General features: G+C 45.9%; 1 protein-coding gene across 1 annotated transcript; it reads right to left on the minus strand.

Moving 5' to 3' along the window:
* LOC137434982 (plasmolipin) lies at positions 1-24,080 on the minus strand. Its single transcript, XM_068128278.2, has 4 exons — positions 23,789-24,080; positions 17,326-17,499; positions 5,532-5,642; positions 1-1,591 (listed from the first exon to the last, which is right to left on the minus strand). Exons 1-4 carry the CDS (start codon positions 23,921-23,923, stop codon positions 1,472-1,474), a joined length of 540 nt encoding a protein of 179 aa, XP_067984379.2. The 5' UTR covers positions 23,924-24,080; the 3' UTR covers positions 1-1,471.
* Between the last annotated feature and the right edge of the window lie 205 nt (positions 24,081-24,285).

Raw genomic sequence — 24,285 nt, forward strand, 5'->3', positions numbered from 1 at the left:
TGCAGTTCACAATCTTTAATATACAAGGCAGTAATCAGAATTTTGAGACGAACATGAAAATGGCAGAAGAGCTCAAGACATAGGAGACAGAGATGAAGGTGTGAGGTTACGGGGCAAGTGAGCGAGGTTGACTAAAATTTGTACAGGATTCCTTAGGATGGCAAGACACGCAAATTTGGTACAAAGTTCGACATAACGACCCGATGGATCATCCAAGTTTCTGTTGAAATGGTTTTACCAACAAGACAGTCACAGTTTTGTCCAACAAAATTTAAAAGGTCATTTTGCTATTTATTCAAGAACCAAGTATATGTTATTAGCAAGGAAAAAAAAATTTCTTGCTAATCAAATACACGTGTACGGTGTATTAAAAAAGAAAATACTATGGCAAAAAAACAAGAACTATAGTGGAACGGCACTCAGTAGAGAGCATACCTCCGCCTGGTTAGCCATATCACTCAATGGTGAAGAATCACTTTTAAAATTATACTTGATGGATCCGGATCTTGATCTTCACCAAAATTCAATCGATTCTTCCTTGTCACACACACAACCGGTCCAATAAGTTTCGTCCAAATCCATCCATAACTTTTTGAGATATCCTGCTATGTATCGTTTTTGGCCCCATCTCCCAATGGTGAAGAATCACAAATAATTTAATAATTCTCATATCCGAATCCATATTCAGATCGTCACGAAAATCGAATCGAATCGTCCTTGTCAGACACCCAACCGGTCCACAAAGTTTCATCCAAATCCGTCCACAACTTTTTGAGATATCCTGCTGTGCATCATTTTTGGCCCTATCTCGCAATGGTGAAGAATCACTTAAAAATTAAATAATTCTCATATCCGAATGCATATTCAGATATTCACCAAAATCGAATATATTTGTCCTTGTCAGACAACCAATCGGTACACCAAGTTTCGTCCAAATCCGTCCACAACTTTTTGAGATATCCTGTTATGTATCGTTTTTGGCCCGATCTCCCAATGGTGAAGAATCACTTTAAAATTTCTAGTAGCCGGATCCGAATCTGGATCTTCACCAAAATTTAATCATTTCGTTATTTTCACATACGCTACATCTCTGCCAAATTTTGTCCGAATCCGTCCACAACCTTTTGAGATATTTTGTTCACAGACAAACGGACAGACAGACAGGGTGAAAATATAACCTCCATCCACCTTTGGTGGCGGAGGTAATTACAAGACCAATTGTACTTCTTATACCGAAGTGAGTAACCTGAGCTATTGATCGAAATCAATAATGAAACGTGTAGATGAGCAATCCCCATTGACCCATATGACATCACGACTCCTTGCAAGAAATGGGAATCCTCGTAAATCTTCACTCGCCACATTATTTATCAATCTTGAAGGAGGAATGAAGGTCATATTGAACTCCTCGATGTGTTTTGTGGAGCGTAAGGAGTTGTTGTATGATTAAACGATGGCATTTGCTCCCACATCAAGTTTGGTTTTCTGCAGCCTCGGTAATGAGGGGACCACTCCTTCTCCCCTGCCACCAGATCCGGCCACCAAGAATGGTGCTCGTTCCATATAGTGCAAAGGTCAAAAACACAAAGAACTGCAAAAAAAGAAAAATAATTGCTGACCTGGCACGTAAACAAAAGGCCAAAGAGAAATTATTATTGAAGTTTTTTTTTGTAAATTTGACACTAACAATGATTAAATACCAAAAGAAAGTATAACGAAAAGTATATACGGTATATATATAAATATACGTTTATATATTATCTAACAAATTCTATGGAATTACCGTTAAATAAGGCATTCAAAATTTCTACCAATTGTGGGCACCCAAATCCAAGACCTGTTTAATTGTTTAACGATCTTCGGTAATGTTTTTTTTTCAATGCAAAAGTATCGATAATAATTGGTAATATAATTATAATTGGTAATGTCAATATATCTTGTGATGGACGTCGCCTCTGGATAACTCCAAGAGGACGGTGTGTCTTTAAGAGACCACGAATAAGACGTTGAGTCGCAGTTTCGGAGATGGAGGCTTTATTGATCACAATGGACGCTCGTATATAGCAATTTTGGCAACTCTTCTTCACCCTGATAAACATCCCACACCCTCTCAGGCTATATTTATCATGCCACGCCGTCTCAGGCTATACATATCATGCCACGCCCTCTCAGGCTATATATATCATGCCACGCCCTCTCAGGCTACATATATATATATATATATATCATGCCACACCCTCTCAGGCGATATATATCATACCACGCCCTCTCAGGCAATATATATCATACCACGCCCTCTCAGGCTATATATATCATGCCACGCCCTCTCAGGCTATATATATATATATCATGCCACACCCTCTCAGGCTATATATATATATATATCATGCCACGCCCTCTCAGGCTATATATATCATGCCACGCCCTTTCAGGCTATACATATATCATGCCACGCCCTCTCAGGCTATATTTATCATGCCATGCCCTCTCAGGCTATATATATCATGCCACGCCCTCTCAGGCTATACATATCATGCCACGCCCTCTCAGGCTATATATATATCATGCCACGCCCTCTCAGGCTATATATATCATGCCACGCCCTCTTAGGCTATATATATATATCATGCCACACCCTCTCAGGCTATATATATATATATATCATGCCATGCCCTCTCAGGCTATATATATCATGCCACGCCCTTTCAGGCTACATATATATCATGCCACGCCCTCTCAGGCTATATATATATCATGCCATGCCCTCTCAGGCTATATATATCATGCCACACCCTCTCAGGCTATATATATCATGCCACACCCTCTCAGGCTATACATATCTTGCCAAGCCCTCTCAGGCTATAAATATCATGCCACACCCTCTCAGGCTATACATATCATGCCATGCCCTCTCAGGCTATATATATCATGCCGCGCCCTCTATCGATATATATATATATACAGACTTGGCATTTAATATGGATTATTTTTTTTGTAGGGGTGAACTTACTTTTCAAGGTGTCTTAGAACCAAAAGTTCATTGGAATTATGTTGAAATTATTCTAGATTTTCTTAATGTGACCTTTAAAAGAAACAAATTCCACATTTGACATTTCGAAGCAAATAAATTGATCCTTGAAAGTGATGTAAACTGATATCGATCTCAATTCACGGACAGTACTGTGTTAAACTTCTGCACGTTTTCCAGAAGTATCTCTTTATTTTGCACATTAGCCAAATATTTTTTTAACAAAAACAAAAGTTAAATTACGACCGGGATTACGGACAGTAAAATTACAGTTCAGTACTTCGTGTAACCCCCACGAGCATTCAGGAGAGCATGTACACGTTGAGGCATGCTGTTCACGAGATTTGCCAAGGTTTGGACAGGAATCGCTTGCCATGCAGTGGCAATAGCCTGCTGCAATTCACACACAGAGGTCGGCTGCTGGTCCAAGTGGTTGATTTGACGCGTTAATTCTGCCCACAAGTTCTCTATCGGATTCATATCCGGGGACATGGCAGGCCACTCCATATGCTCTACACCACGGTCAGCAAGAAAGTGTTGGATCATGCGAGCACGATGAGGCCGTGCATTGTCATCTTGGAAGACAAATTTTCCTCGAAAGGCTGCACGAGCAAATGGAAGCAATGTTTCTTCCAGAATGCCCTGTACTTGAACTGGTTCAGGTTTCCATTCAGAACAACCAGGTCAGTTTTGCCCCCTGCATGAAAAGCCGCCCAAACGGTCACCCCACCACCTCCAGCTTGGACTCTTGGCACTATACAATCTTTGTTGTAGGCTTCATGCACTTGTCTGTGCACTCAGAAGCGGCCATCCTGACGATAGACCAGAAGTCTAGACTCGTCACTGAAGATCACGTGATTCCAGTGTCCTGGCTGCCATTGACGGTGCTCTCTGGCCCACTGCAATTGGCGCTGGTGGTGTTGTCTGGTCAGGCGTGGCTTTCTCAGGGGCCGCCTGGCACGATAGCCTGCTTGAACCAGTCGTTGGTTGACTAGCCTTCTGGATACAGGCACATTTGTCAGTTTCTGCCACTCAGCCCTAAGCAGATTAGCTGACTTGGTACGGCCATTGCGGACTAACCGGTGCAGCTGGCGATCATCCCTCCTTGTGGTTCTGTGGGGACGTCCTGGCCTCGGTATTGGAGTAGGGACACCCCTCTGAGCATTTCGTTTCAGGATCTTTGACACCTGACCTTGAGTGATGCCATACTGCCGAGCAATAGCACGCTGTTTCATGCCGTAATTTCGTAAAGCCACCACTCCATGACAAACAGCATTGTCGAGTTGACGGACCATCTCCAGAGGAAGCGACAATAACTTTTGGAGACGTGCAGCAGTTGTTTTCCACTAATACAGAACGCAACAACCCTTGTATACCCGACTGTGAAGCCAATCATCAAATGCACCTGTCTGTACATTTTGCCACGCCACCTGTGATATAATCCTGTTGTTGACTTCTTGCTGCGACAGACAATCAGTGACATGGTTCTTTTAACAAATAAATCACCAAAGTGTAAAATAAACTCACCAGATTGATATACTGAATTAAGAAAGTAAACCCAAGTCAAGAAAAAAAAAAAATTCCATATTAAATGCCAAGTCTGTAGATATATATATCATGGTTCTTGGGAGTATGATGAAGGTAATTTGTGTTCTACAGTGTTCAAGTATATAATTCAATTTAAATAAAGTTTTAAAGAGGTTCAAAGGCGTATAAATAAATTAATTCCAGGTCTTACCGCCATTTTATGGAGTGTCTAAGACACCAACCTATCTAAAACGTATGTTAGTTAATTGTGCCTGTTGTTTGTGTCATTTATAACATCCTTAAAAACAGTAAATTTCCAGTTTGGAATGATTTTCCATTTTGTTTCATTGCCAGGCAGGCAGGGTAAAAATATTACATCACTCAGATCTGCGCATGCGCGATCGGGACTAATTCTGAGCCAAGGTATGGTTAAACTGCAAACCTGTCTTCCTATTCATGTTGCGATTCGTGTTGAAAATATAACATTCAATTTAAACGAGATGTTCCCCAATTATAAACTGACAAGACAGCCGGACATCCGGACGGATATGACCCCCATTGCTTAACCCCACTTTTTCCATTGGCATGCGCGGGGTAATAATAGTAGTAGTTGTAAATAGTAGTAGTAACAACGAATAGTAGTAGTTGTAAATAAAGTGACAGTTTCTGATTATATCTGATTTCAATGCCGATGAGGTCGGACTAATCCCTTCTCGTCCCTCCCAGGAATATGAAACTCAGCACTTACAGAACATGTGGTGGTGAATATACAGTAAATCCAGAACTTACTGACATAGTTGATTACAAAAGGCCAAGGACTTGAATGATCAAAAACAGGATGTTATCTCGCTGTCATCTTTTGCCATATATTTCTGTCTGTCCATCAATATTCTTTGATTATTATTGAATCCTGCACTGTCACCTCATTTTTAAAACAAAGCAGAATGAAGAACTTTCAAGTTGCAGAGAGACCCACCACAGAGGCGACCCAGTTGCTATAAAAGGATTCACGAGCCAGGTACGTTGCACCGATGGCGACGAGGGCAGTGAAGTAAAGGAAGGTGGCCGCTGCATGAAACACTAGCACCTGCAAACACAAACAGGCTTCACGAAATGCTCACGGGGATGATAATAATAATTGTTACCTTGGTATTCACGAAGAAGAAGAAGAACCACCTTTAGAGGCCATTTCCCCCACATAGAGCGGGGGTTGGCCTTTTTCGGGCACCATGGTCCCATTTTTTTTGAAGCAATGTTTTATGGCCGGATGCCCTTCCTGCCGCCAACACTGTTAATCGCGTCTTGCGACACACAGGGAATTACCGGTGAACTGGTACTCCATTTGCCAACCTCGGAAATATGACAGGCTTGGTCAACCTCCCTAGCGTTAATTCAACGATCGACCGGGATTCGAACCCAGGATCCTAGGATCCCAAGCCGGCACCCTAACCGCTCTCGGATGCCAAACAGGCACCCTAACCGCTCTCGGATCCCAAGCTGGCACCTTAACCGCTCTCGGATCCCAAGCTGGCATCCTAAATGCTCTCGGATCCAAAGCTGGCACCCTAACCGGTCTCGGATCCCAAGCCGGCACACTAACCACTCTCGGAGCCCAAGCCGGCACCCTAACCGCTCTCGGATCCCAAGCCGGCACCCTAACCGCTCTCGGATCCCAAGCCGGCACCCTAACCGCTCTCGGATCCCAAGCCGGCACCCTAACCGCTCTCGGATCCAAAGCCGGCACACTAACCGCTCTCGGATCCCAAGCTGGCACCCTAACCGCTCTCGGATCCCAAGCCGGCACCCTAACCGCTCTCGGATCCAAAGCCGGCACCCTAACCGCTCTCGGATCCCAAGCAGGCACCCTAACCGGTCTCGGATCCCAAGCCGGCACCCGAACCGCTCTCGGATCCCAGGCCGGCACCCTAACCGCTCTCGGATCCCAAGCAGCCACCCTACCCGCTCTCGGATCCCAAGCTGGCACCCTAACCGCTCTCGGATCCCAAGCCGGCACCCGAACCGCTCTCGGATCCCAAGCCGGCACCCTAACCGCTCTCGGATCCCAAGCCGGCACCCTAACCGCTCTCGGTTTCCAAGCAGGCACCGTAACCGGTCTCGGATCCCAAGCCGGCACCCTAACCGGTCTCGGATCCCAAGCCGGCACCCTAATCGGTCTCGGATCCCAAGCCGGCACCCTAACCGGTCTCGGATCCCAAGCCGGCACCCTAACCGCTCTCGGAGCCCAAGCCGGCACCCTAACTGCTCTCGGATCCCAAGCCGGCACCCTAACCGCTCTCGGATCCAAAGCCGGCACCCTAACCGCTCTCGGATCCCAAGCAGGCACCCTAACCGGTCTCGGATCCCAAGCCGGCACCCTAACCGCTCTCGGATCCCAAGCCGGCACCCTAACCGCTCTCGGATCCCAAGCAGGCACCCTAATCGGTCTCGGATCCCAAGCCGGCACCCTAACCGCTCTCAGATCCCAAGCCGGCACCCTAACCACTCTCGGATCCAAACCCGGCACCCTAACCGCTCTCGGATCCCAAGCCGGCACCCTAACCACTCTCGGATCCCAAGCCGGCACCCGAACCGCTCTCGGATCCCAAGCCGGCACCCTAACCGCTCTCGGATCCCAAGCCAGCACCCTAACCGCTCTCGGATCCCAAGCCGGCACCCTAACCGCTCTCGGATCCCAAGCCGGCACCCGAACCGCTCTCGGATCCCAAGCAGGCACCCTAACCGGTCTCGGATCCCAAGCCGGCACCCTAACCGCCCTCGGATCCCAAGCCGGCACCCTAACCGCTCTCGGATCCCAAGCAGGCACCCTAATCGGTCTTGGATCCTAAGCCGGCACCTTAACCGCTCTCGGATCCCAAGCCGGCACCCTAACCGCTCTCGGATCCAAAGCCGGCACCCTAACCGCTCTCGGATCCCAAGCCGGAACCCTAACCGCTCTCGGATCCCAAGCCGGCACCCAAACCGCTCTCGGATCCCAAGCCGGCACCCTAACCGCTCTCGGATCCCAAGCCAGCACCCTAACCGCTCTCGGATCCCAATCCGGCACCCTAACCGCTCTCGGATCCCAAGCCGGCACCCTAACCGCTCTCGGATCCCAAGCCGGCACCCTAACCGCTCTCGGATCCCAAGCCGGCACCCTAACCGCTCTCGGATCCCAAGCCGGCACCCTAACCGCTCTCGGATCCCAAGCCGGCACCCTAACCGCTAAGCCAACACCAGGCTTTACCAGTTTACCATGGTATTCACGATGAAACTATTTTTCGAAAGACAAGTACGGTAGTGCTGAAAAAAAACTGAGTTTAAATTGTCACACATTTCAACAAATATTTCCTAATATATAAAGCCACAGTTAAAAATGTATGTTTCATTGGCATCATCTGAATATCCTCAAAACTCATTTATAAGGATTTTAAGCCAATTAAAGAGTAGCTGAAGCACCCGGCATTGCCAGGGGAGGGGGCTGGGAGGAGAGGGTGGGGTGTGGGGAGGGGAAGGAAGGAGAAGGAGGTAAGGGGGAAGAGGGAGGGGTAGAGATATACTGCATATACTGTATATCTTTTGGGGGAACTTTCACAGGCCCCTCCGATTTTAGGGGGGGGGGGGGGGGGAAGGGAGGAGAAGGGAAGGACGACAAATTTACCCGTGTGAAGGCGCTTTGACCTCAGTGCTGCCCAGGTTAAAAAAAAGGTAATTGGAATAATCTCTGCCACCACCACCAGGTGGCGCTACACAGTACATATTTACATGGAGAACTATGCTCCTCCCTTTGCCCCTCCACCCCCCCCCCCCAACCCCTACGTGAGACCGTGACCACATAGCCCATGTTATCCCCCATACAAAGTTTTATTTGTACCCCGAGTTTGGAGTTTGTAACTTAAAACATGTGACCGTGCATAGGACACATACATACAGAGATGGAGAGATTTTTGCGTTTTATATGGTAGATATTACGGCTGCCAGGATGGTATTGAGGTACACACACTCGCCTCTGAGCTGTCGAGCCTCGATTTGATCCGGTTCGAATCATGATGATTCATGAATGTGTGTGCCGTCCCTCAGATGTCCTCTTCATACCTGGGTCGGATTATCTCAATACAAAATGACACCACGTTAACTTTATTACCTCTGCCACCAAAGGTGAGCGGCAGTTGTTTTTACCCCTGTCTGTCTGTCTGTGAACAGGATACATCAAAAACTTGTGGACATATTCGGACGAAATTTGGTGGAGAGGTTGAGTATGTGACAAGGACAAAATGAATAGATTTTGGTGAAAATCCGGATTCGGGTCTGGATCTGAGAATTTTTAAAAGTGATTCTTCACCACTAAGAGTTGGGGCTAAAGACGATATATAGCAGGATATCTCAAAAAAGTTATGGCCGGATTATGACGCAACTGGGTGGTTGAGTTGGTTAGGCCATAATAACATGCCAGTTAGATTATGGTTCAGGTCCGGATTCAGATCTGGTCTATCAGTGGGACACAAAACATAAACTGTTCAGCCTGGTGGAGGTATATGCTCTATCGAGTGACGTTCTGGTTTTACATCATGTTTTTAAGGATATTACATCAATATTTACCCCAGGATGGCTTAAACCAGTCTCGTAGAGGCTTTGAAACGTCGGTGCCACTACCCGTCACTATCCTGATCTCCTCCCAATCACCAAACCAAATCAGCTTCCTTCCACTCACTACTGGATATGGCCAACTCTCTCTTAAAGGGACACTGAAACGGAGGATCAAACGAGCTTAACACTCCGAGGCGTTCAGTCAAAATATAGCGGAGAATACGCGTGGGGGGGGGGGGGGGGGGCGGGAAAGCCAAAGAGCTGACCTTCACGAGTCCACCCAATGTCCTCGACCCAGCAATAAATCAACTCAAACCGACACGGAATTAAAATTTACAAAAATACTGGATTTATTAAAGAAAATGCCAGTAACAAAGAAAACACGATAAAACTATATTCCTAATTGGAGCCCAAGAGGACACAGACCCGAATACACACAAAGGATAAAATAACTGGAAAATAAATAGGTGTGATTTGTGGCAGTTATCTCCAATCGGCTGGTGTATCTCGTCAGGAATCGTCAAAGATCGTCTGAGGCCTTGGCGGGAAACGCATGTTTGTTGGCGTGAACTAGGCCTCACTGCACATCTGCTCACTCCTGGCCTTGCTGGGGGCACAGCGAGCAGGCAGCACCCATCCACTCATCGTTCTTCCTTGGGAAACCGCAGTCCTCTGTCGCAACTCTTCCTCCTCACGACCACTAGCAAGATGTCCTCCTCACGACCGTTCACGATGAAGTTTCCTTGCGCAAGAGCAATAACAACCATTCGCTATGGATCCAGAATGATAAGGCAAGATGTGGGCACATGACCATTCACCACCAGATCCCAAAACGAGCAGGAGCGAGAGGGGACGTCGATGCTGAGAGAGAGAGCTTTTCGGCGATCGTTCACCAACAAAGTCTGGACCCAAGAGGACAAAATGTCCGCCGCTCCACCTATTTTGTACTTGAGGCTCTGACGTTATCCCACGACGTCTCCGTCTCCATCTCTGCTCCTATCAGCGAGCCTCATCCTAGCAGTCCTTGTGCCAATCAAATCCCTGCCAATCACTGCTCTTCGGGCGTGGCTCATGGCCTTGCCTGTATTTGTGCGCTCACCAAGTCAGTGTAATCTGCGGTAATGCTTGATGCCTGATTTCTGGTTGGTTTTTTAGTTAGTGTGGTTAATGGCCGATTTATTACTCGGTGTCTGTATTGCGGTGTCATAAGGAACACAGGAAAAGTTTACAGGGGCAATTACATAAAGGGGATTAATTACCCATAATCCCTCACTAATTAACAAACTACACCCCTCTCATGGGGACAAAGATACACTTACACGACATCCGGTCCACACAGATTTCCTACTTATGATACATCGAGGTTTGTTCTTCTTCACGACAGTCGGAGCACACTACCTATGCACTCTACCTGGCTCTAAGGTAATCACTGCCTACCCCTACAGACATAACAATATGTATGTATATATATATATATATATATATATATATATATATATATATATATATATATACATACATACATACATATATATATATATATATATATATATATATATATATATATATATATATATATATATATCTATATATCTATATATAAATATATATATATATATATATATATATATATATATATATGTATATATATATATATATATATATATATATATATATATATATATATATATATATATATATATAGTTACGGATTCGGGGGTCGGTGCACACCTTACCAAGGGGGGGTTAATCCCCTTGTCTTTTAAGCTGGCCGTCCCCCGATCCTGGAAACTATAACGCTCCTCTGCGGTCGAGATTGGCCAGGGTGATTGGTCAATGGAGGTCCCAAATACCTGAGTGCCAATCTCTCCGCAAAGCAGGGAGATAATTCCCGCTCGGACCACGGGCAAGATGGAATTTGCCGAGCGGTTAGCAACCCGAAGCCCGAGCCATTAACAAAAGGACTAAACCCGATTAAAGCGGTTCCGAATCGTGCCACAGGTACTCAATGGAGGGAAAAGACGAAGATGATCGAATAAGGAGAAAACAGAAAGAACAGGGCAATTTATTAACACTTTGTACAATTATAAGAGGAAACGAAAGAAGGGAATGTACAAGGAAGAGGAAGAAGCAGACACAGGGCAATCTTAAACAGTCTTAACTATCACGCCCCAGGACGACACAAACAGACTTGCACGAAAGGAGTAATGGTGGCAGGGAGGGAAGGTCCAAGCAGAAGGACGGTGTGGGCTCCGGCTCCGATCCACGCTCCAGCTCGGTCCACGCTCCGGTTCCGATCCACGCTCCAGCTCCGCGGCGAAACCCAGCAGGTAGCGCTGCTCGTATATTGTTGCACGCGAGCGGACCTTACTTCATATATCATATATCGGGTTCATATATCGGGGAAGGTATTCGGCTTTCTCTCTCTTAAGGTTCATAACGTGCTGCAGTTCAACAGAAGTCCCCGGCGCAGCCCGATACAGTTGGTCGCTCCCTGCGCAGTTCGTAATCATCAGCACCCCCCAGCGCAGTTCTAGGTAATCGAGCTCTCCTCCCTGCGCAGTTCTAGGTAATCGAGCTCTCCTCCCTGCGCAGTTCGTATCTCGCGCTTATATCTCCCGCGTTCAGATTCAGTCGCCTTCATAGGGCTATGCCCACTAGCGAGCTTACCTCAGCCCTGGTTGGTCGGCGAGGGCTCGCTGGCTCCACCTTTGATGACGAGTCGACAGGGGGGCCATGCCTCCTCCCGGCGCTCCACCCTTCTTCGCCAGCTTGACCGCGTGCGCAATGGCGTTTTGATGCAGCGAACGCTGCTAGCAAGCAAAGCGCTAAGGCGCATAGCAGCATTGGGAGAGAGAGAGAGACAAACCCCGCCTGTAGGGGCGCATGATGGAGTAGCTTGGAGAGAGAGAGACAAACCCCGCCTGTAGGGGCGCATGATGGAGTAGCTTGGAGGGAGAGAGAGAGAGAGCAAAATGGACGGGATTGAAGGACCTATATTATTTAATTAATACAACGCAGATTCAAACTATTGGAAACAGAGCCTTACCTAAAACACATACTAATGAAATAACTAGAGTTCCTATGGTGCCCTACGTGTTGTATATGGACTAATTAGGGTGCAACCTTTAACCTTTGGAAAATGGGAATATTTACAGGGAATTATTTATAATGGATTATTATTTACAAGTGCTGGTTCTAAAAACCATAGCAATATATATATATATGTATGTATATATATATATATATATATATATATATATATATATATATATATATATATATATATATATATATATAATATATATATATATATAATATATATATTATATATATTGTTGCGGTTTTTAGAACCTTCACTTTGTAAAATAATAAGCCTTGTAAATAATTCCCTGTAAATATCCCCATCTTCCAAAGGTCAAAGGTCGCACCCTAGTTAGTCCATATTGCAACACGTAGGACACCATAGGAACTTCTTCAGTTATTTCATTAGTATGTGTTTCAGGTAAGGCTTTGTTTACAATAGTTTGACTGCGTTGTATTAATCAAATAACCTAGGCCCCTTGTTCAATCCTCTTCATTTTGCGGCTTTGCCTCCCTCCAAATTGGACTGCGCGTCTCTGCCAGCCGCAGCGCTGGCTCCAAACGCCATTAACCACGCGGTCAAGTTGGAGAAAAAGGGGGAGGAGTTGTCGGAGCAAGGCGTGGCCCCATCAACGTGTCACGAATGGAGGAGCCGGTGAACCCTCGCGACCAACCAGGGCCGAGGCGTGTTCACCGGTAGGCGGACCCTAAAGAGCATGCGGCTTGATACGCGAGCGTGTGATAAAAGCGCTCGCGTGGGACTACTTACAGAGGTTGTGAGGCAGAGGTTGTGAGGCAGAGCAGAAGGGAGAGACAAGAGAGCAGAAGGTAGAGCCAAGGAGTCAAGGAACGAGACCAGACACGAAGTTGAGTGAGAGAGTCAGTCCGCTCGTGCCGACAATACCGTGGCAATACCAACCGCGCTGCCTGCCGGGTTTTGACGCGGAACCGGAGCGTGAAACGGAGTGGAGCGTGGACCGAACTGAAGCGTGGACCGGAGTGGAGCGTGAACCTGGAGCCGGACCTCAATGCCTGAACCATCTGCCCGGACCTTCCTCCCCTGCCATCTGCCTGGACCTTCTCCTCCTACCACTACCCTCCCGTGTAAGTCTGTCTGTATTGTCCTGGGCGTGATATTTAAGACTGTATAAGCTTGCCCTGTGTCCTTTTGCTCTTCTGCCTGAACATGCCCTTCTTTCGTTTCCTCTTTTAGTAGTATAGTAATAAACCATATTTGTTCTTTCCTTACCTTTTGGTTTCCTCTCATCCGATCGTCTTTGTCTTTTCCCCATTGAGTATACGTGGCACGACTAGAACCGATCAGAATCGGGTTAGTCTTATTGCTAACGGCTCGAGTCGCGGATTGCTAAACCGCTCGGCAATTTCCATCATATCCGTGGCCCGGGCGGAAATTATCTCCCTGCTTTGCGGAGAGATTGGTAAGCAGGTATTTGGGAATCCATCTTGACCAATCACCCTGGCCAATCTCAACCCCACAAAGGAGCGTATAATTTCCAGGGCTGGGGGATCGGCCAGTGTAAAAGACAAGGGGATTAATCCCCCCTCGGTAAGGGGAGCGCCGACCCCCGGATCCGCAACAATATATATATATATATATATATATATATATATATATATATATATATATATATATATACATACATACATATATATATATATATATATATATATATATATATATTGTTGCGGTTTTGAGAACCCACACCTTGTATATAAACTCTTGTAATTCTCATCATTAAAGGTTAAAGGTAGCACCCCATAGTTAGGCCACAAGCAACACGTAGATCACCATAGAATTTCAGTTATTTCATTATTATGTGTTTAGATAAGGCCGTGTTCCCAATAGTTGAATCTGCGTTGTGTCAATGAAATAAGCGTAGGTCCCCATTCCGGCCATTTTGCCAACCTCTCTCTCCAAGCGACGCCATTACGTGCCTACAGTCTGCCCTATGGCTCTCCCAAATTGATACGCGCTTCTGCCAGCAGCGGCCGCCTTTGCTGCCCGTGCGCTCGCTCCTTGCCGCCATAAGGCCAGGAAAAAGGGGGCGGAACGCCAAGAAGAAGGTGTGGCATGTCAACCAGCCCTCAAAGGCGTGGCCGGTAAGCCCTCACCAGCCAACCAGGGCTGAGGTGAGATCGCCGACAGGCGTGGTTTTGGGGTGCGCGGAGCGAGCTTTGTTCGCATTATATAAGCGCGAACGCAAAGCCCTTTCACGGACTTGTCGGGAGAATGCGCGGTGTACACAAGTTTGGTTATACGAGTTGGGTGGACGCGCTTATACGAGTTGGGTGGAGGACTGCGCAGCGGACTCGGACTTACTGCGGGAGAGAGATCACCTTCACCACAGGACTTGTGTGCGCACGGCATTGATCACAGAACTAATTGGGAGAGCGCACCTTATCAAAGGAGGACTTGAGAGAGAGAGAGCGTTCTGCACATGTGTGCACGAATTACGTACACAGCGTCCCAGCCTCCCCCCTTTATATAAACTGTCCGTTCGCGTCCAACTACGCGCGGAGCTGCCTGCTGGGTTCCGCCGCTGGACTGGAGCCGACTGGAGCCTGGACCACATCGCCGGACCTTCCACCCTACCAGCTACAATCCCCGTGTGAGTGTGTATGTTTGTCCTGGGGTAATATGTTAAGACTGCCCTGTGTCCTGCTTCTTCCTCTTCCTATCTTGTACATCCCTTTCGTTTCCTCTTCTTTCTGTACATTTGTTAATAAACCTATCTTTGTTCTTCCTATACTCTGGTTTTCTCTGCTCCGATCGCATCCGTCCTTTCTCTCATTAGGTAAACGTGGCATGATTGGAAACCGCTTAGAATCGGGTTTAGTCCCATTTTTAACAGCTCGGATCGTGGATTGCTATCCGCTTGGCATTTTCCATCATATCCGTGGTTCGAGCGGGAGTTATTCCCTCGTTTCCGGCTGGCGTTAGTACTTAGGTAGCAGCGAACCCCTAGGCCTAGCAAACCCTACCTAACGCTGCGCCAGGAAGGACGTTATAACTTCCAGGACTCGGGTCGGCCAGCTAAAAGGACAAGGGGATTAAACCCCCTTGATAAGGGGACAGCCGACCCCAGTCGGCCCAGATATATATATCAGTGTATTAATCACACCCCTAACTTTTAACTGATTTAGCTGATAAAAAGTGCGGTTAATACACCGGAAAATATGGTAGGTACTGTTTACGAAAAATGTTGTGTTCATCCTATTTCGTGCGAATGTCACAAGTTTGAAAATATATTGTTGTGGTTTTAGAACCCACACTTGTGTAAATAAATTCAACATCATTAAAGGTTAAAGGTAGCACCCCTAGATAGGCCACAGCAACACGTAGGACACCATAGGACTTCAGTTATTTCATTAATATGTGTTTAGATAAGACCGTGTTTCCAATAGTTGAATCTGCGTTGCGTCAATCAAATCAGAGTAGGTCCCCAATTCTGTCCATTTTACAAACCTCCCTCTCCAAGCGACGCCATTACGCGCACTTCAGTCTGCCCTATGGCTCTCCCAAATTGATACGCGCCACTGCCAGCAGCAGCTGCCTTAGCGCTCGCTCAACGCCGCCATAAGACATGAGGTGAGGCCCGGAAAAAGAGGGCGGAATGCCAAGAAGAAGGTGTGGCACGTCAACCAGCCGTCAAAGGCATGGCCGGTAAGCCCTCACCAGCCAACCAGGGCTGAGGTGACATCGCCGACAGGCGTGGCTTTGGGGCGCGCGGAGCGATCGTTGCTTGCGTTATAAAAGCACGAACGCAAAGCCCTTTCAGAGGACTCATTGGGAAATGCACGTTGCGAAAGGACTCTTATTGGAAGCGCATTAAGAAGGACTTGTTGGAGGCACCTTTGTTAAAGAGGACTCGCGTGCACACGGCGCTGATCAAAGGACTTGAAGGAGAGATATGGCGTGCTGATTACGAGGACTTTGGGGAGAGAGAGGGCGTTTGGCACAAGTGTGCACATATTACATACGCAGGACACCAGCTTCCCCCCGTTATATAAGGTCCAGTCGCGTTCCATTATACGCGGAGCTGCCTGCCGGGTTTCGCCGCTGGACCAGAGGTTGGACTGGAGCCGACTGGAGCCTGGACGAGCCGGTGACCATCTACAATCCAGCTACAATCCCCATGTGAGTGTGTATGTTTGTCCTGGGTATTAAGGATAAGACTGTTTTAAGACTGCCATGTGTAACTGCTTCTTCCTCTTCCTATCCTGTACATTCTTTCGTTTCCTCTTCTCCTTCTTGTACATTGTAAATAAATTGCCCTGTTCTTTCTTGGTTTCCTCTTATCCGATCGCATCCGTCTTTTCTCTCATTGGGTAAACGTGGCACGATAGGAACCGCTTATAATCGGGTTTAGTCCCATTGTTAACGGCTCGGATCGCGGATTGCTATCCGCTCGGCATTTTCCATCATATCCGTGGTTCGAGCAGAAGTTATTTCCCTGCTTCGCGATCGGTGTTCGTAATTAGGTATTTGGGACTAAATTGACCAATAACCCTACCTAATACCGACCGGACGGAGCGTATAACTTCTAAGGACTCGGGTCAGCCAGATAAAAAGACAAGGGGATTAACCCCCCCCCCTTGATAAGGGGAGCGGCGACGTCCGAGATCCGTAACAATATTTTTGTTCTTTGCACCTTTGGGTGTGTGACGTGACGTGACGAAAATAAATTCCACAGATAATCACATGTCAGATGGAATGGCCAGGCAGATAGAAGTGTCGAGCTATCGATTTCATGACATTAACACAAGAGTTCTCATATCCAGGAAGTGTTCATTACAACAAAATCATAGATAGTTGTGGAAAAAAACTAAGACAGTTTCAGCATTGTTCTGTAACTAGGCAATGGTGAAAATACAAAAAAAAAAAGAAAAACAAGTTAAAAACAAGTGAAGTCACAAAGGAAAAAAGAAAGAAAGACATGCCAACAAAGAAAAATGTGAATAATTGACTCGACATATAATTAGCATAATGAGTGGATGAATCCACTCACAAAGAACATGGAGCTCAGATGAGAGGAAATGAAAACCACAATGATTCATCAATGCAAGGGAGAGGAAGTTACCATGAGCTGCCAAGGAACTTGTGGAAGCTTGGAGAACAGGCTAAAGACCTGACAAAGTAGCAGGTTGAAGGTGATGATCCAGGAGATGACCGACACAAACAACAGCCACCCGAAAGATGTAAAATGAATGTAATCAACTGCAGCAACGATGGACCAGACGAGCAGCCCAGACACCTACGAATAAGAACAAAATGCATTGGCTGGAGTTATGTCCATGGTTTTGAAAGTGAAAAAGGTGATTTGTGTTCTACAGTGTTCAGGTATATAATTAAATTGAAGAAAAAAAAAAATTTTTTTTTGTATACAAGATAGAGAGGCTCGTGTAAGAGCTAACATTAATGACAAAAAAAAAAAAAACTGACACATATGACAAATAAAGGGAGTGGGAGACAAGATGGGGAGAGAGGGGGAAGCCCACAAGTACAACATTTGAGAGCAGGGACATCGGTAGATCTGTGGGAGGTAGAGGGCTTGGGGGAAGAAGGCGTGGGAAGGGGGGGGGGGGGGGGGTGGGAGGTGGGAGAGGTAAAAAAAACAAAAACATGGATACTGCTAGGACTTCCAGGAAAGAAGTTGGTATTTCAGAAAAGTGGATCTGGGGTGAATTAATGGGGGTAGAAAAGATCAAGGTTTTGGATGGGGGGAAGACAAGAGATGGTGGTGAACAGCTGTTTTAAAGACCTGGAGGGATGAGTGGGATTGAAGAGAGTGAGAGAGTTTGTTCCAGAGGTGGGAAAAAAGAGTGAAGGTGAGCAGAGAGTCTTGATTTTGGCTGTTTAACCATAAGAGGGTTGCTGGCAGATCTTGTGCGACCTGTAGAAATATTTGGGGGACAGAGCCCAGAGAGAGCTGGGGGAGCAAGGCCGGAGAGGAGTCGGTAGAAGACGGAAAGACCACCAACCTGCCTGCGGTGAGTAAGTGAAAGGCCCTCGGAGTTATCCTCATCGCGGGAGATTCCAATGATTCTGAAAGCTTTGGTTTCAACAGCGTGAAGCCGAGCTAGGTGTGAGGAAAGATTTCTTGCAACTACAAACCAATCAGCTTGCTCCCAATTAATCAGCAAGGTCATGGAATCAATCATCGCTTCTGAATCAATCCCTAAATGGATTTCACTCTTTGGCTGAAATGCTGAACTTTTATGTGGATACGTATGCATTAAAAATGTTATTAAACAGCCTTTGCTTTCAGGTCCCGATGAAATATTTTAATAAAATTAATGATAAATAATAATTATTAATACATTTCATACGATTAAATAAATAAATAATTATTTTAAAGGTCGTAGGAAAAAAATTCTGGAAGTTTACCACTGTTGATGCAGCGTCTTTTACACCACCTTATCTAACACGTTAAATTAGTTATTCGTGCCTGTTATTTGTGTCTTTTATATTATTTGTGTCCTATTTGGTTTGTTTTCCAATTCGTGTTCAAAATATAACATATAATTGAAACGAAGTTGTTCCTCGATCATAAACTAATGTTTGATGTGTGTAGACAGACAGACAGACAAACAGAAGTGAACCAATTGCTTAACCCCACTTTTCGCTTTGTGTGCGTGGGGTAACAACACTTTTTGGAGATAAGAGTTACATTTCGTGCTTGAGAGTTATTTGGGGGTAATGGAGTTGACTCTAGCCAATGTGAATGTACCAAGTACAGAGCAAAAGCCAATGGAAATGCGTTTCAATTGCTACATACCGCAGAAGTTATGGGTCAAACTTTAAACAATAAATAAGCAGATAATTAATGATCACAAATTGAATTTTTCACCAATTCTAATAGTCTCTGCATTTCGAAATCGGGGTCATCGAGCGTACGATGAAATAAGCATTTTCTCTCTCCGGGAATATTTTAAGAAAATGCTGAAGCCTGTGCGTGGAGGAATTCAGAGGAATTCGATCCGGGTGTTTAAGTTCCCATTCCATGTGAATGTTTGTTGGACACATTACTTTTATCTGAAGCCAAATTCTACTCCATCCTTCGTTGCGTCGTGCCAAACACTTGCCCTGCTCTTTGTCAAAAAGGCTGAATTGCTCCTGGGTCTACAGATGCACACAAATGGTGCTTTACAAAACATATGCACAATTTGGAGGCACAGAGCAGATCAAGGTTTAGCGGAAGCTATAATATCAGCTTGAAAGTCACAAAGAAAGCAACACCAACAACACCGCTTTGAAAATGTCGACCCCAACAAAACCAGAATGGCGTTTTGTCTTTACTACTGGCACCAAACACTTTAAGGGGTGTCCAATAGCTGACTGCGAGGATGCAGACGGGAGGAAGGAAAGGTCAGCCAACGTTTCCTTGCTTTGTTCTGCCCACTCCACCCAGGTATCTGGAGGGCGCACGCGGTCCACCAACAACCACCTTCTGGTGAAACTCTCAAAATCCAGTATCACGGCTCACCTACACTCATTCGTTCCTCTCTTCTCCCATCTTCCACATTGTCTTCAATCTCAATCTTCCCTCCAGGTCTTCAAGACAGCTGCTCACCACTGTCATCATAGATCATCCCCCATCAACAACCATTATATTTTCGACCCTCGTTAACCCACCCCCACCATAAAAATTTCCAGTTTTTCCTTTTTTAAGTGTTTGCTTCTGTATCATCTCGTCCACCCTGTGCATTCTCCCCTACCCCTATTTCCTCCCCCTTATTTGTCCAAGTGTCCCTCTATTTTATCCTTCAACTCTGCTGTTGTCTCCTTCTTTCTTCAAGCCTGCCACACCCTCTTTCTACTGTTGCATCCTCATCTGTTCAGGGTTCTAGCTCTTCCACAAGTCTTGACTTTGTATACAAAACTATCACGAGTACTCCATGTTGCTAGCTTCCAGCACGATGTCTATCGTCGCTCAGTCTTCTTGCAAACCAGACCAATCCTACACCAGCAAGTTGTATAATTGTTGTCTGAACATTCTGAAATACAACTGCTGACAACCCATTAGAATCATTGGAAAGACCATGTAGTCTTTCATGATGGCAGCTTAATCTCAGGTCGATGTCCATCCCCTACACATGACTCACAGTCCCGGTCTCGGTGTTTCTCAACACTGGTTTCTATGGAGTATGCGTCGAGGTCAAGATTCATTTCACCGAATGGATAGATGTGGGTTTACTTCTAACCAGACACAGCTTTGCTTTTCATTTTTTTAGGTGTGGTATAAACCTGTCATTTAACTTTAAGAAGAAGGTCTCTTCAAATGAACTCTTTCTTTGATAAAACGTATTGATGTCAAATGCACTCTAACACCTCAACGGCCTGAGGGAGCGAGTCAGGATGGGGAAGAAGAGGCACAGCCTATAAAAAGGTAGCCACAATCACACCTAATCAGAGAGTTCAGGACCCCAAGAAAGCTAGCGCACGGATGACAGGCAGCCCATGACGGTCAGCCCAGGACAGCATCGAAACAACCATTGGCATCTCCCACACAGCTTGGAATAGCGACAAGGAGAGCCATGCGCACCAAAGGCCAGAATGTCCTGCCAGCACTGTGCAGCAACGTACAGTGTTTTCCTCCAACAGCGAAGAATCTGGTGTGTTCCATATCATGGGGAAAAGGGCAATGTACAGAATTTGTCTAGAGGTGTGCGTACTGGGCTGTGCGGCACCCTTAAGAAACAAGTGGAAATAATTTTTACCTGCAGGAGCTTTTCTTACTCCAAATTGGAATGAAATGTACAGGTGTCCTACTGTCGGACGTACAGGAGACCTAAATTGGAGACTGGTCCATCACGCCCTGGCCACACAGGTGTTAGTTCAGAAGTTTAACCCTGCTGTGTCTAATTTATGTCCCTTTTGTGGTAATGTTGAACATTTGTATCACGCGTTTATTGAGTGCAAGAGATTGTCATCTCTGTTTCTGTATCTGAGCCGAATCTTTTGTAAATTCAAAATTGTTTTTTCTGTTACAATCTTTGTTTACTGACTTGCATGTAACACTAGGAAAAACTCTGTGATTTTGCTTTTGAATTTTTTGCTTGAAATTGCTAAGCTTGCAATTTATAAAACCAGAAAAGCCAGATTAGGTGGTGGAAAAAATGAAAATGCACTTTTTTGTTTCATCGGGATGGTGTCAGCACGTATAAAGCTCGAACATGCTTATCATGTAAACATGGGGAACCTTCTTGCGTTTGAAGAGTTATGGGGCATGGGGGGTGTTTTGTGCAAATGCATTGGAAATGAGGTTGTAATTTGTATGTAAAGTGGAGTTGGAATACTTTTGGTTTTATACTTTTATAATAAAAGGATACAAAAGTCAAAAAGTCTCTCTCTCTCTCTCTCTCTCTCTCTCTCTCTCTCTCTCTCTCTCTCTCTCTCTCTCTCTCTCTCTCTCTCTCTCTCTCTCTCGCTCTCGTGTGGCCCTGACTTCGTGAAGGAGGAGGTACACAATCCTAAATGTGGGGGATCTCTGGGTCGCTCCTGCGAGATCGATCGGATGTCTCTGTGCCATGGGCTTGTTCGAGAGAACTGTCCGGGGCTATACAACAACAACAACCAGCTAACCCTCGCCATGAGACAGCTTGAGCGGCACTGCCTTCCTGTCCCGAGAGTGGGTTGACCTGACAACTGATGACATTTTAGCTGAACTCAAACTTTTAATTTTCTTTTCTTTTTTCATATACTAAGTCGACAGCTAACATGTAAAACACATAAAAATATAAACAGAATCACACATAAAACATAATAAAGGGTGCGGGAGACAAGAGGGAGAGAGAGGGAAGCACAACAACAGTAGGGAACAGGGACATCGGGAGATCTGTGGAAGAGAGAGAGGCCCGGAGGGGGTGGGGGGAGGCACAAGGTATAAAACAAATGGACACTACTAGGACTTTGAGAAAAGAAAACGGAATTTGAAAAAGGTGGATTTGGGGTGAATTAGCGGGGGTAGAAAAGATCAAGGTTTTGGATGGGGGAAGATAAGAGATGGTGGTGAACAGCTGTTTTAAAGACCTGGAGGGTGGAGTGGGATTGAAGAGAGTGAGGGAGTTTGTTCCAGAGGCGGGAGAAGAGAGGAATGAAGGTGAGCAGAGAGTCTTGATTTGGCAGTTTAACCATCAGAGGGTTTCAAGCAGATCTTGTGCGACCTGAAGGAATATTTGGGGGACAGAGCACAGAGAGAGAGCTGGGAGGGCAAGGCCAGAGAGGAGTCGGTAGAAGACAGAAAGACCACCAACCTGCCTGCGGTGAGTGAGTGAAAGGCCCTCAGAGTTAGCTTCATCGCAGGAGATTCCAATGATTCTGAAAGCTTTTGTTTCAACAGCGTGAAGACGAGCAAGGTGTGAGGCAGGAGCACCGGCCCAGAGGGGAGAACAGTACTCCATTGAGCTGCGGATGAAAGCCTTGTATGTGGTGAGGAGCTCAGGTGTGCCAAGGAAGGACTTCGCACGACGGAGGATGCCCAGTCGGCGACTGGCTTTGGAGGCCAGCTTGGAAATGTGGTTTTCCCAGGAAAGATCATGGCAGACAGTGAGACCCAAAAGCTTGAGTGACAGAACTTCTTGGAGAGGATTGTTGAGAAAGTAGATGGGAGGGTTGTCCAGTCGGTCTTTTCGGAGAGACATAGTAAGAGTGTGAGATTTATCAGGATTGAAAGACATGTTCCATTTGTTTGCCCAGTCTGTGATTTTGTCCAGGTCTGCAGAGAGTGAGGAGGCTGCAGACTGCCGATCTGAGGGTTGGGATATGGAGCGGCAGAGAGTGGAGTCGTCAGCAAAGAGATAGAGAGGATTTTAATTGCTTTTGAAATAATTTTAAAATCTTCTTTGCTTTTGAATATTCTTTTTTCATTTCATTACCATCATTCAGAACCGCAACAGTGAACTTTGTACATGTACTACCCAACTGCTCAGCAATATCAACCAATCATCTTTTTCCACATATTACTGTTCATCGAGAAACAATATCTCAAAATTGTAAATATATATGGTCCTGTACTTTGATACCTCTTTACATTTGCAGTTTCTTTTTTTACCTTACACCGAGCTCGGAGCTGTTACATTCATACTGTATTTTCAATTTCTTTGCAGCCAATGGGACTTTGGACTTGAATGAAAACGACAACACAATCACTGCCAATAATTAATCAGAAAGAATTCTGACATATCAATGTCTCAAGTTGGTGACCTTATAGTGTCTGCACAAAAGTTTGTCTAATCTTGTATGTGGACCTGTCTGTCAGCATTGGTGATTGGTGGATGTTTGAGATGGCACCGTACGTTTTTTGTGGAGAATGTGATTTATCCCAGGTACCCTGACCAAATTCTGAATTCCTACCACCTTCAATCGAACGTCAGGCCTGGCCGACTGGGTCGTGAAAGACTACCCGGAGCACCAACGTTCCCAAGCCGACCCGACATGAATGTGGGAATCATTGGAGGCGTTAAATAAGAATTTGAGGCTTTTTCACTGTACAGTACCATAAGACACTCAAACTCACAGACACCACGCGAACAATAACCCACCAGCTGGGCGATGCTCAACAAGCCGGGCACGGAGCGCAGGTGAGACAAGTTCAGAGGTAGCCCAAGCAGCACGATGTTGTTTAACTGCGGCGGAGAGCTTGTCTGTGTGTTGACGCTGTTCGGGAACTCGGCCATTGCACAGCGGATGAAGGAACGAGCGAATTGCACTATAATGGCGGGTAGGTGAGAAAGGCCGCTCGCTGCCAGCCACCCAGGTGGGCACGGCGATGGATCGGGCTGGGCGGGTTTAACGGCGTGAGCATACCTGTGACGGCTGTGAGCAAGGTTCCTTGAACCCAGGAAGTCGGTATCAATAAATAATTGTTTATCATCGCCATGGCAACAGGAGGGAAACATAGTGAGTGAGTATATGGCAATAAGCACGTATGATAAGCAGATCGATATATTGTATAATCAAATTGATTTATACAATAAATGGAATGAAATAGTTGAACCAATAATACGAAACACAGTGTATCTGGACCTCCAGGAGGCCC

The sequence above is a fragment of the Myxine glutinosa genome, chromosome 9 (assembly GCF_964187855.1).
Source record: "Myxine glutinosa chromosome 9, kmMyxGlut1.1, whole genome shotgun sequence".
Classification (NCBI taxonomy): domain Eukaryota; kingdom Metazoa; phylum Chordata; class Myxini; order Myxiniformes; family Myxinidae; genus Myxine; species Myxine glutinosa.